Source organism: Gymnoscopelus microlampas (genome assembly GCF_963454915.1).
Source record: "Gymnoscopelus microlampas genome assembly, chromosome: 13".
NCBI classification, from domain to species: Eukaryota; Metazoa; Chordata; class Actinopteri; order Myctophiformes; family Myctophidae; genus Gymnoscopelus; species Gymnoscopelus microlampas.
Window position 1 is genome coordinate 12,633,622 of NC_139950.1, and position 13,068 is coordinate 12,646,689.

The following is a 13,068-nucleotide window of genomic DNA, read 5'->3' on the forward strand; positions in this document are numbered from 1 at the left end:
TGTTCACGTTCACTTGTCCCATTGGAATGAATAGACTACAACCTACTTCTGGTGACCTTCAGGTGACCACCTACGTCAAAGATACAGTGTAAACCGGAGATGGTGGGTCTTGCTTTCCTATTGGTGTTGGCCCCAATCTCCTCCAATCACCTCCTATCTCCTTCTCTCCTCCTATCACCTTCTATCTCCTTCTCTGCTCCTAAAAAAAAGACATGACCTCATTCAGCTCGCTTCTCCAGTTCGACACAAATAAGGACCCGGCTCCAGTTTAACTTTAAAATATTTTTATTTGCTTTTAAAATAAACATTGGTTTTACAAATTCAGAAAATAAAATCATTAGTAGATTATTAACAGTCTTTTTTGTAGGATTTTCTTTAATACATATACAGTATATATACTTTTAAATCTTGTCTGTGTTCCCAACAAGAGGAGAAAAGAAAAGAGTCGGTACCATAGAGATACCAGTGAGCTCAGTTATGCAACACCTCACATAACTGGGGAAGGAACTCAAACAGAGTGAAGGGTGGGAATCGACCCCGCAACCAAAGACAGAACCCAGACGTGAACAGAAGAAAGCCATGTTGTAAGTAACACACTTTAGAATCCAGCGTTAACTTCACTCCGAGAGAGTGAACAAATGGAACCAAATGGACCTTTATGGGTCTGTAACTCCAATAGAGTTAGAGTTAAAGAAAAAATACCATGACTTTTTTTTTTTCATTAATACTTTTTATATTAATGTTATATGATCATTACAATCTTAGTGTTTTGCCAACTATTTGGGGGCCCACTTGCAATACACTCACGGCCCACCTGTGGTCCCCGGCCCCACAAGGTTCAGAATCACTGACCTAACAGAAAGACATGGTTGAACTGGGACAGACTGGTTGGACTGGGACAATTCCATGTTCTCTGCCTTCAAACAGAATAGTCTTTGTCCTCTCTGTAAGACATGCTGGGACACTGAGCCAATGTTATAACCGGGTTCATCAAATATTCATCATCTGTGTGTGCGCGTGTGCGTGTGCGCGCGTGTGTGTGTGTGTGTGTGCTGTATAAGCAGTTGTACTTTATGCAGACTGTGGGAGTGTCAACAGTACTGAGAGCACAGCAGCAAACCTAGTTTGAAATAATGGTTTGACTTAATATCGTTACTTAACAGCTCTAGTTTGAAATAAATATTACATTTTCAGCATTTATAAATCATCGCTCCAGGTTGAAATAGTTTTTTTTATTCTCGGCGTTATATTGATAAGAGCTCTAGATTGAAGCAAAAAGTGTGATTCTCAGTATTGTTAATATTAGCGCTTTAGTTTGAAAAGAAGGTTCTATTAGTGTTGTTGAGGGTTTAGTTTGAAAAGAAGGTTCTATTAGCGTTGCTGAGGGCTTTAGTTTGAAATGGTTTTATTAGCGTTGTTGAGGGCTTTAGTTTGAAAAGAAGTGTCTATTAGCGTTGTTGAGGGCTTTGGTTTGAAATAGCTTTATTAGCGTTGTTGAGGGCTTTAGTTTGAAAAGAAGGTTCTATTAGCGTTGTTGAGGGCTTTAGTTTGAAATTGTTTTATTAATCCATTAAGACCTACAGCCGATTCTACGAAATTCTAAACACTTTTGAATGTTTTCAAAAAATGTAAAAGAAATGGCACACACACCCCTTTACAGTTGAATGGGTTCATTACTGTGTGTGTGTGTGCCTGCGTGCAGAGGTGACCTTCCTCCTCAATTACACTGATGAAAGAAAAACTTAAAGATTCTCTCTCTCATACACACACTCTCTCTCTTTTGTATTCTCTCCATCGCTTCAGTTCATCTGATGAGTATTATCAAATATTTAAAACGGTACACCCCCCCCCCCGCCACCCCATCTGTAACCATGGCAACACCCCTCCCATGCAAGTGTAACCATGGCGACCTATTTTTGACTACTGCATTAAGAATTAAAGGCAGAGGGTTGATTTCCACTGATAATTATGGGCTGTTAGCAGGTAATTTAGCAGAGTACAGAGGCAAGGAGATTAGTAGTAGTAGTAATGATAATAATAATGATTAACTGCGTTTCACAGGAGATATAATGAGACTGTTACTCGTTAATCCAGTCAACCGGGACCTTCCTGTATTTTTCTGTGAGATTTTACATGACAATTTAAACCATTAACTCCTTTAGTTTATTTGTTCATTCAATTTTAAACAATTAACTAATTTAGTTTCATTGTTCTTTCTAATTTAAACAATTAACTCATTTCATTTTACTGTTCTTTGTAATTTAAACCATTAGATCGTTTAGTTTCATTGTTCTTTCTTATTTTACAAAGATCAAAAGAGATCACGCACATCCATCTATCATTTAAAGGCATGTGCTGAACTCAAAAGAACCTATCAGTCTAAAGAAAAAATGCCACTTGTTCTTGTGGATCCCACAATAAAGTCACAGAAGGGAGCTACAATATGGGAATACAACAGCAGTTTCATTGTTCTTTCCAATTTAAACAATTAACTCATTTAGTTTCATGGTTCTTCCTAATTGTCCTGAAACCGTTTGGTTTCATGACATTACTGTGAATATTCAACCAAAAAGCAGAGTAGAGTAATGACTCAAGGTCCCAGAATGCATTGCCTGTCCAACAGTAGTCCTAATAATAAAAATTGTCAGCCAGCTGGCCAATCAGCTACTTAATCAACAAGCCTATTAGCAAGCTAGCCAGTCTCCCAGAAACCCAGTCATCCCAGACACACAGAGAAGGGCTGAGGAAACTACCATAAGAGTTCAAACATAAAGAACATTGGGGTAGACATCATCCAGGCCTTGTCTAATACGCTGTTTCTCAATGTCTGGTCTGGGGCCCGCCAGGGGTCAAAATGGATCCTTGAAGTCCAATACATTCCAAGTGTTGATTTAACTCTGAGACTGAAGAAATGGAACCAAATAGACCCATTCACTCTCAGAGTTACAGACCTGTAAAGGTCCATTTTGACCCCCCCCCCTGGTGGTCCGCAGACCCGATGTTGAGAACCAGTGGTCTAATCGAGGCTGTGGTATCATTGAACCAATGCAAATCGGTTGCAGGATGATGACATTAGCGTAGAATGCGATTTAATGCGGTAATTATAGAGCATTAGTAGTTTTCACACAGTTTTCTTAAAATAGTTTGTCAATATGTCAAGAAACAAAGAATGAAAGCATATTCTTACGTTTTACTCATAGAAAGGTTTGGGTTTAAGGCGAAGGTTTAAAAGTTAGAAAAAAACATTTCAATCGCATACGACTTCATTAACTGAGGGAGTACAAATCCATCTGGTTCCATTTGTACTCTGTCTTAAAGACATTATGACTCCACTCATTACACACATCCAATACGTTCCCATCTACACTGAGCTGTCAATCAGTGTGGGGCGGGGCTAAAGAGAGCCAATCAGAGAACATGTGAGAAGGCAATTATACGGACAGTAGTTCGAAAGCCCGGTTTATGCTTCGTCGTAAGACGGTGTCACGCGATGAAAATAGCCAAAATATCCGTGACGCGTTATGTGAGCTTATAGGTTGGCTATTTTCACTGGGCAAAACCGTCAAAAAGCAGAAACTCGGCGTGAGACTGAATGCAGTGGGATGTCAAACCAATGAAAACGTATGAGACAGCTAAAGCTGTCAGATTAGCGTAACTTTAAAGATCTTTACACACCGGGGGGCGTGACAAACCATATGTAAATTGCCTACAAGCATTTTGCACCTTAACTATTGATATAGTTGATGCCTCACTCATACAGGTTAATGCCTTTATTCGCTGTGAAAATCACCCTTAAAAATTGCGTTGCCTATTGGGCAAAAAGGGGAAGAAAATGCCACCAGGTGTGTAAGTACCTTAAATCATGGACCTTCTCGAAATGTAAAACACACACATTTCAAAACAGGAAAACAGAGAAAACTCGTGTTACTTTTGAAAGCTGTTCCAGAAGTTTCACGATTCAGAACAAAAACTAAATTGTAACTTAACAAAATAAATTGTAGACAAGCAGGAACTGTGATTCATAACTGCATGATTATACTTCACGTCAACAGATCTCCAAACCCATCTAGAGAGGTCAAAAAAACTATCATTACAATTAGACTTATCAATACTAATCAATACATTTACCCTGCAGGGCTTGTCAAAGAAGAGCTGTAGTCTGCATGAACCCCAGAGCAGTGGCTTTTCTGGATCATCGTTCGCGGCCCACCCATCGGGGCCCACCCATCCACGGATCAGGGTTTGCGGCCCACCCATCTGACCTGTGGGCCGTTGAGAACCAGTGCCCTAGCACCCCTATTCTGTCGTAATAGCAGAACATTCAGTAAATTAAAAAAAAAACATTCTGCGAAAATAGGCGGACATTCTTCGGAAAAGGTGAACATTCTGCAAAAACTAGACGAACATTCGGTGAACATTGGCGAACATTCGGTGAGCATTGGCGAACATTCTGCGAAAATAGGCAAACATTCGACAAAGACAGCACATCTACGAGATGTGCTCTCTCCGCTATGTGACGTACGGTACAGCGGAAGTGTACAGGGTTTAAGTGGTTTAACAGCTGCTTACCCACAATGCAGCAGGTGAGCGTCAACCAGTGGAGATGAGTGGGTTTAGATGAACGATCACTATAAAGAAACATCTGTCCAGCGTCTGTCCAAACATCTATCAGACAGACAAAACAGCAGGTACTGCCTTCTGTTTTACATTTTGTATCAGTGGAAATTATATCCAGAAATCCGGATAATAAATACATGATCTACTTCTGTTCCGACAGTAGTGTCTGTGACGTTTTAGAAGCAGGGGAGAATTTATTTGAGGGTTTTAGGGTTAGGGTTACAGCCCCTGTTTTTTTTTTGTGTCATCCTTTTAGCATAACTTTTGACTGTATAACTTGTACTGTAAATAATATTCTCAATAAAGTATTAAATCAATCAATCAATCAATCAATCAATCAATCAAAAGGGTAAACAGTTATGTTTGTCTCTATAGGACAGACAGACAGTGTTGTTTGTCTCTGGTTGCCATGGTGATCTGTTTCTAACAACAACATGACTCTTCCGCCATCTTGCATTAACACAGCAGAGGTTGCTGATTGGTTGAAAAGCCATGGGTTGTGTTAAAAGGCGTCTCGGAGGACGTAACCCCCACAAATACTGAATCTATCCAAATATCGTTGCTGTGGGTGGAAACCTTGTATGTCCAAAACCCTCCTTTTTAATTATTATTTTAACATTTTATTAACATTTTAAAATAGTGACAATAGCCAATCTACAAGCTCACACGTTGTGAGCTTGTAGTTCAGCTATTTTCACTAGTTTTGTGCGACACTCTTAGTAGGGCGTTAATTTACAAAAAAACTAACATTTTGAAACATGGAGATACAAGGTGTCTGTCCGACAGCAAGAATACGTAAAGACAGACGATAGCCAATCAACAATCAGGTTAATAAACAAACATGATCAGGAAGTCTGTAAACAATCAACAAAAACAAGGTGGAGTCATCAATCGTGCAATGGTTTGATTAGGCATCAGTTTTTTTAAGACGTAATTAGTGAGTTGCATCATCACGTTTACGTGTGATTTACGGCAACAAAAACATCAAAGCAGGTGATTAAATAATGATAATAATCATAAAATACATGAAATGACAAGGAAATACTAAATGAAAATGTCAGTGAACAGAAAGTCAGTGTGCACCGTGTATGTACAGTATCTAGTGTGTGTGTGTGTGTGTGTGTGTGTGTGTGTGTGTGTGTGTGTGTGTGTGTGTGTTTTGTAGAATACAGTATATCTACAGTATGTACATTACGTATTGTAGTGCAAGGAGTCTCTTCAACAATGATCTCGTTTTTTAGTTTTTACCGTACTTGTGACTGATTCACACACACACACACACACACGCATACGCACACGCACACGCACGTGTCCATACATTATGGCTATATATCCTGGATGGGTGAGTTCTGACGGTCGTTACGGAAAAAGGATCACAGTGACCAATGAGAGAGCTGAGAATTTAAGAGTCAGGCAACGACTGATGAAGACAGCGGTGTGATGAAGGTTAAAACTTTAACGTACACACCGTCGCACGACAGTAATCGCACGCTGGGAACCACATATCGTGACGATTTTCACCGCACGACGCCGTCTTGTGACGAAGCATAAATTTGCATACTCCAAACCGAAGTCCAGCTCTTTTTTAAGCTTAGGGCAGAACTCTGATATTTAAAGTGTTTTATATCAGTGGTCCTCAACCTTTACTCGATCAAAAGTGTTCATTTTGACAAAAGAATTACGGTTAACGCTAACATTTTCTAGAGCCTGTACATTTTTTTCCAGCTTGGATCAATGGAACTAACGTAATGTAATTTATATTTATCGATGTTGCAAAGAAAACATTTTTTTTCAACGTTTTCAAGAAAAAATACCATGACAGTTTTATATTAGATTTTTATGTTAATGTTAAATTATCATTATAACATTTTTGTTTTGCCCACTATTTGGGGGCCCACTTGCAATACCCTCACGGCCCACCAGTGGTCCTCGGCCCATAGGTTGAGAATCACCGTTTTATACTCAATGCGGCTCTGCCCCAAAGTCATAATTTAGACCCCGCCTATACCGTGCTGAAAGGGTGATTTGACCACGAATCACCACTGTTTGTTTACCTGCTTCGACATAGATTTTTCGCCATTTCTGCCGGCAGACACAGTGGACAAAGAGTGTATTAATTGTCATGAGGTTGTGTTTGTAGTCACTCAGAGAGCGAAAACTGTTCATGGTACATCGATGGCAGATGGCAGAAATAAAACAATGTAAATAACCAACACAGTTAGAAAATCTCAGAGGTGCAAGAAGTGCTGAAACGCACTTCCGCACTGCACTGCTATTCTTTGTTTGCTCTGCAGAAAATGACGCAGTTGGGTTTCTTAATGACCTGCCGAAACCGGGAAAAAGTTCCAGCTTCGCTTGGAGTATGCTGCTGACTAATTTAGCCAACGCAGAAGCTCGCAAAGTGGCATTCCGCGACTTGTTGCGAGCTCGTAGGTCAGCCGTCTTCGTCGCGCGATGAAGTACGAATCGGGAATTTTAGAGCAGTGATGAAGACAGCGGTCTGATGAAGGTTAGAGGGCGTATAAACGTGTCACACGTTGCGTTAAGTCTGTCTTTTAATTCCTCCTTTCTAGTCCCACTGTCAGACAGACAGACAGACAGCCTGTCTGTCTGCCTTCAAAGGTTCTCAACCTTTTCTGGATCAGGGCCAATATCTGAAGCGTTTGCGGCCCACCCATCTGACCACTTTACCCGGCAGTGAGTGGTCAAATGGGTGGGCCACGTGCTTTAGTTTATTTTAATGATCAATCAATCCATTTCATCCCCCATTACATTATTAATATGATCTTAGTATTTTGCCAATAACTTGGAGGCCCACTTGAACATCCTCACGGCCCATCGGTGGGACCCCGACCCATAAGGTTGGAGAATGGTGAGGATGAGGAGCAGAGGGCGGGGGCAGCGGTGATGAAGGTCAGTCCAGCAGCGTGCCGTGCTCCTGGGCTCGGGTCAGGCTGTCCTTGCGGAGGAGGTGATGGACGCCCATCCTCTTCGGGTTCTTCTGGTGCCGAGGAGGGCCGTGGTGACCGCCGGGGGGCGGCGGACTAGGGGGGGCGGAGGAGGAGCTAAACTCCCCGGAGATGACGTCATCTCCCTCCTCCACCTCCTCCTCCTCCTCCACCTCCTCTCCTTCGGACTCCTCCCTCCTCCCGTAGCTGTGGGCGGGGCTGTCGGCCATGGCGGCGATGACCGTGTCCCCGCTGGCCACGTCCTGGTCCTCCAGAGGCGGCGGTGGCGGCAGCGGCGGCGGCTCCAGGTCGAGGAGCCCGGATCCGCGCCTCCAAACGCCGTCCCCTCCCCCTCTCTCCTCCTCGTCCTCTCTGTCGGGGGACGCGGCCCCTCCTCCTCTCCTGTGGGCGGAGTCGGAGGAGTCCGCGTGGCCCTGGTGCGTCCAGCTCCTCCTGAGGTCCAGCGGCGCCTCCTGGACGGCTCCCGGCCGTCCGGCGCCGACCGTCGGCTCCTTGGCGGAGGAGGGGGAGTACTCGGAGGAGAAGGAGGTGCGGTGGAGGGCGTGGTCGGCGTGGGACGACGGCACCGTCTTCTCCACGAACAGCTTCTGCCAGTTGGCCAGCAGGAGGTCCTCCTCCTCGGAGCAGGAGGTGGCGGAAGAGGAGAAGGAGGCGGGGCCTCCTCCCCCGCCGGGGGGGGTCTGCTGCATGGTCGGCGGGGGGCTGGAGAACGGACTGGACTCGTCGTCGGCGCGGCGGTGGCGGCCGCGGCGGTCCGCCACGCCCCCTCCGGACGAGCAGGAGGACGAGGAGGAGGGGGAGGGGAAGGAGGCCATGTGGTCGGAGGATGAGGAGGAGGTGGCTCCACCCCCCTGGCCGTGGAGGGAGGAGGAGGAGGCGCCGGCCGGGTCGGAGGTCACCAGGCTGAGGGAGATGGCCTGAGGTAGGGGGTATATGAATCCACCATTAATTGCCACAGAAATGATTGTGATAAACGATTTAATTGTGTTTTTCCTTTGAACAGTGGAACTTAAGATTTTGGGGCTTTGTAAACCAAAAAATGCACAGGGCAGATAATTATGACAAATTACTTAAATGTACAAAGAAATGACTAGTGCCAATAATCAAAATAAGTCTAAGTGTGTTTAAAAATAGTTTTTGAAAATCGTAAAAGGTAGGAACATTTTTTATTATTATTATGCAAGGGATAATGTATGGGGAGGTGGTCATTGTGGGTGAATGTGTTTTGGGGCGAGTGTTTTGGTATTCTTGCGTTGGTGCGCCACGATAAACAAGTTAGTGTGGTGGATCAAATAGAATCACTTTTCGGTTATTGCATCGTCCATTTCTCACTTCAATTACATTGTTTGTTTGTTTACATGGCTGTCATGTTGGATTACAGCATGGTCATCATCAAGAAATAATGACCGATGATTGACCAATCAGAATCAAGCATTCAACCAAGCTGTGTAATTAAATGTGGTAATAACTGTGCCAGGGCCTACCTGCTGGGTTATTATTATGATGTAATAACAGTGCCAGGGCCTTACCTGTCGGGTGGCGTAGGTACAGTTGGGCAGAGGGCTGTTCTTGGGGATCTTCACCTTGTCATCGGAGGAGAACTCGATGACCTTGCGATGGCCCGGGTACAGCGGGTGGGGCGGGTGGTGTGGGGTTAGCTGGGGCGGGGGAGGGGCCGGGTACGGGTTTAGCTTCTCGAAGGCGGCCGCCTCTTCTCCACTGCCCGCCGAGGCGTCTGGCCGCACCGCGTTTCCGTTCTGGAGGTCCGTGGAGCGTCCGCCATGATGACCCCCGTTTTCCCTCAAGGCGGCCCCGCCCCCTGCTCCTCCTCCTCCTCCTCCTCTGGCCCCGCCCCTTGCCCCTTCCGTCCCGGGGTGGGGGTGGCCCGTCATGTCCACGTGGACGAACACGTCCTCGGCGACGGGCCGGCCCAGGGCGGCGCTGCCCGACTGGGACGAGTTGAGGACCATGGGCTCGGGCTTCTCCAGGACGCGGGCGATCACCGAGGTGGGCACCACGTCGGCCGGGGTCAGGCTCAGCGTGTCGGGGTCGCGGGGGGTTCCCCCACCACCCCGGACCCCGACCTCCTCCTCTGGGAGGCTGCTGTTGCTGCGCATGTGTTTGTTGACCATGTCCTGTAACTCATAGGGCAGCTGAGAGAGAGAGAGAGACAGACAGACAGACAGACAGACAGTTATTTTAGTTAACTAAAATAGAGATTATCAACCTGTGGGCCGGGGTCCACTGGTGTATGATATTGGGGCCTCAACATGGGCCCCAAATGATTGGCAAAACACTACGTTTTTACGTTTGATATTACAGGTAGGGTAAGTGATATTTTTTGGTAAAAGCAAAAGGTTTTTGGTTAAAAGATTAAAGCAATACATTGTGATAGTAATCATTGCTATAGAGTGTTTGTTCAGTAACAGGAGTCTCCATGTCTCACCAACTCTTTAATAAACAGAAAAAACATTTTCAGGTGGGTGGCGAAATTTCAGCCAATAAGGAGAGATTTCATCACCATTTATCAGCTTCAATTTTAAAGTGTTCCATTTCCAATGTTGTCTGCTCATTTCCTTGTGTCATCACTTCCAATTTCACTTGTTTATCCTGTATCCTGTGTGAGTTCTCTCTCCTGATTGGATCAAATTGGTATCCCGAGCTGAAAATGTATTTTCTGTTTATTAAAGAGCTGGAGAGACATGGAGACTCCTATTACTGAACAAACACTCTACATAGCAATTAGAGCTATGTAACACTTATATTAAATAAAAACTACCACTTACCCTACCTTTAATATAAAAAAGTAATGAAAAAAAAAATCCCGGCTCCTCCTGACTTCTCGTGGAAGTGTCCTTGAGCAAGACGCTGAACCACTAACTGCTCCTGATGTGCAGGTCGGTGCCTTGCATGATGTGTGTGTGAATGTGTTTTTTGAAAGGCTGAATGTAATACACGTTGTAAAGTGCTTTGGAGAAAGGCACTTACACCCAGTGATTAGAGCCTGGTGATTTAAACCATTAAGACTGGGAACGCATCTGTGTAATTTTTAGATTTCTTTGGATATTCAACCATAATAGCAGATATACAAGCTTGTAGATGTGCTATTTCTTTTGAAAAATCGTGAAAATGTGTTTTTTTAAAGCAAACATTTTTAACTCTAATCTTAGCTTCTGGGTATTTTTCTAATTCCTAACATTTAAAAAAAGAAAAAACGTATGTTGCTATAATGCCAATGGTTTCAGGGACCCCCATGCAGAAGCAAAGATTTGAGTTAAAAATGTATATAAAAATGTATATATTCAAAGATTTGCACACATTTTCACGATGGACAAAAATAGCAGATTTACAAGCTCATGGCACTCAGTACCGTGCTATGAGCTTGTATATCTGCTATTATTGAATAGCCATAGAAAGCCACTATAAAGGACACTATAATGACAAAAATAGGGATGCCAGGTTGACATGTTGGATTATGCCTCCAAACAGAACAAAAGCCTCACAATGTGATCTTTAGCGGCCCCCCAAGAGGGCCCCGGGCCCCAGGTTGGGAACCACTCCGGTCCACTGGACACGTGGTTGTCGCTATTAATCAAATGGACGGGCTGACAGCTCTCTAATTGGAACACCTGTCTCTTCCTGTGCCTTTCATGAGCCTTCACATGGTGTCATCCATCTGCAATCTGTGTCTAATAATAATTCTCTCTGAACATTAGTTGAGACCACCCAAACCATCCCTATAGGGACCTCTAGACTACACCACCTGCACCACCGGGTGCAGTGGGGAAAGCTTACTTTGAAAATAGCCGATCGACAAGCTAACAGCTTGTCGATCTGCTACTTTAATACTACTGTACTTTAATCATTTGTTCACTGGAGAAACACACAATCAAAATGATAGTCTGTCTCACTATCAGCAGCTATGATGTATCAATTGATTCCAGAGGAGAGAACCTTCAGTACGTGTGCGTGTGTGCACACACACAAACACACAAACACACACACACACACACACACACACACACACACACACCAGTTGAACTTACATCTGCAAACTTGTGGTTTCTGAAGTGAGACTTGTTGCATTTTAACAGCTGCACCGCCAAGTTACAATCCTGACGATAGCGCTCCTATAGAGGACAGAGAGAGAGAGAGAGAGAGAGAGAGGAGAGGACAGAGAGAGAGGAGAGAGAGAGATACAGTAGGAGAGGAGAGAGAGAAACGTGTTAATTTCAACGATCCCCAGTTCATATGCATGAGAGTGTACAAATGGTTCAGTTTGTACACTCTCTGACTTACAGACCCGTAAGGGTCCATTTATGTCCATTTGTACACTCTTAGACTTACAGAAATGTAAGGGTCCATTTGGTTCGTAACTATTGATAATTTATCTGGGGACCCCCTGGAATCCTCTCAAGGACCCCTGGGGGTCCGCGGACGCCACTTTGAGAGCCACTGAATTACACACATCCATATGAGTTTTTTCTTTTGAGTATTTCTGGCGACACCTCTGGTAGCTACAGCAGACACACAAATTTAAAAAACGAATACATTATAGTAATGTATTAGTATTTAAGTGTAAAAAACAATGTTTTGTGAAAAAAGGGAAATGTTTATATCAAAACTATTTTTTTTTTATTGAAAAGATTGCACAGTACTATGTCCACAGAAAGCATTTTTTGAACTGACAGCGCCCTTTCTGCCATGAAATGTGCAGATACCCTATATACACTTATACTGTATGTTGGTCTGTTTACTGTTGAGTGAGAAAATAGTGTTGCACATTAAGCTTTTTATTTTTAATGTTATCTTTTTATGTAGAGTAGACAATTATTTTTTACCTCCCTTTCTCCCCAATTTAGTCATTATGCCAATTGATTCCTCTCCACATACATTTCTGTGTTGTCACTGCTGTCGTACCCTACTGACTCACCTGCCAGTGAGGAGCCCCCACCAGGAGGACGTAGAGCCTTCGTCCTACTCCTCCCGCCCAACACTCCCCACTGACAGGTGCCACCCCAGCCCGTAGGAGTACATGAAATGACCGATATCACCCTCCCCCGAACACGGGCCAATTGTGTTTGTGTAGACGCTCGACAAAGCCGGATGCACCACGGTGGATTTGAACCCACAACCTCCGTGGTGGTGGGAAGTGACTTTACCACTGCGCCACCCGAGCGCCCCCGTTGCACATTAAGCTAATCATCTGGGGACCCCCCAAAATCATATGGGGACCCCAAGTTTGGTAACCACTGGACTATGGTAAAGACTCCTCTTCCCAGCCGCGAGCATTGCAACCTTGAAAGAATGAGTTTTCATTGTGATGCCGGTAAATACGAACTTAAACTATACTACGCTGGTTGCATTGATCCAAGCCGGAACACAATTGACTGATCATTAAAATAAACATGCTCTGGAAATGCATGCGGCCCACCCATCTGACCACTTAACACGGCAAAGTGGTCCGATGGAAGGGCCGCGA

At 44.3% G+C, this 13,068-nt stretch overlaps 1 protein-coding gene across 1 annotated transcript in view; it reads right to left on the bottom strand.

Moving 5' to 3' along the window:
- Positions 1–5,719: 5,719 nt before the first annotated feature.
- tjap1 (tight junction associated protein 1 (peripheral)) overlaps positions 5,720–13,068 on the bottom strand; it is a 46,606-nt gene continuing 39,257 nt past the window's right edge. The window contains exons 9-11 of the mRNA XM_084076320.1: positions 11,633–11,716; positions 9,116–9,739; positions 5,720–8,503 (exon numbers count right to left, since the gene is read on the bottom strand). Of these exons, the coding sequence (XP_083932446.1) occupies positions 7,532–8,503; positions 9,116–9,739; positions 11,633–11,716 (1,680 nt within the window). The 3' untranslated portion in view covers positions 5,720–7,531. The remainder of the gene's footprint in view (positions 8,504–9,115; positions 9,740–11,632; positions 11,717–13,068) is intronic.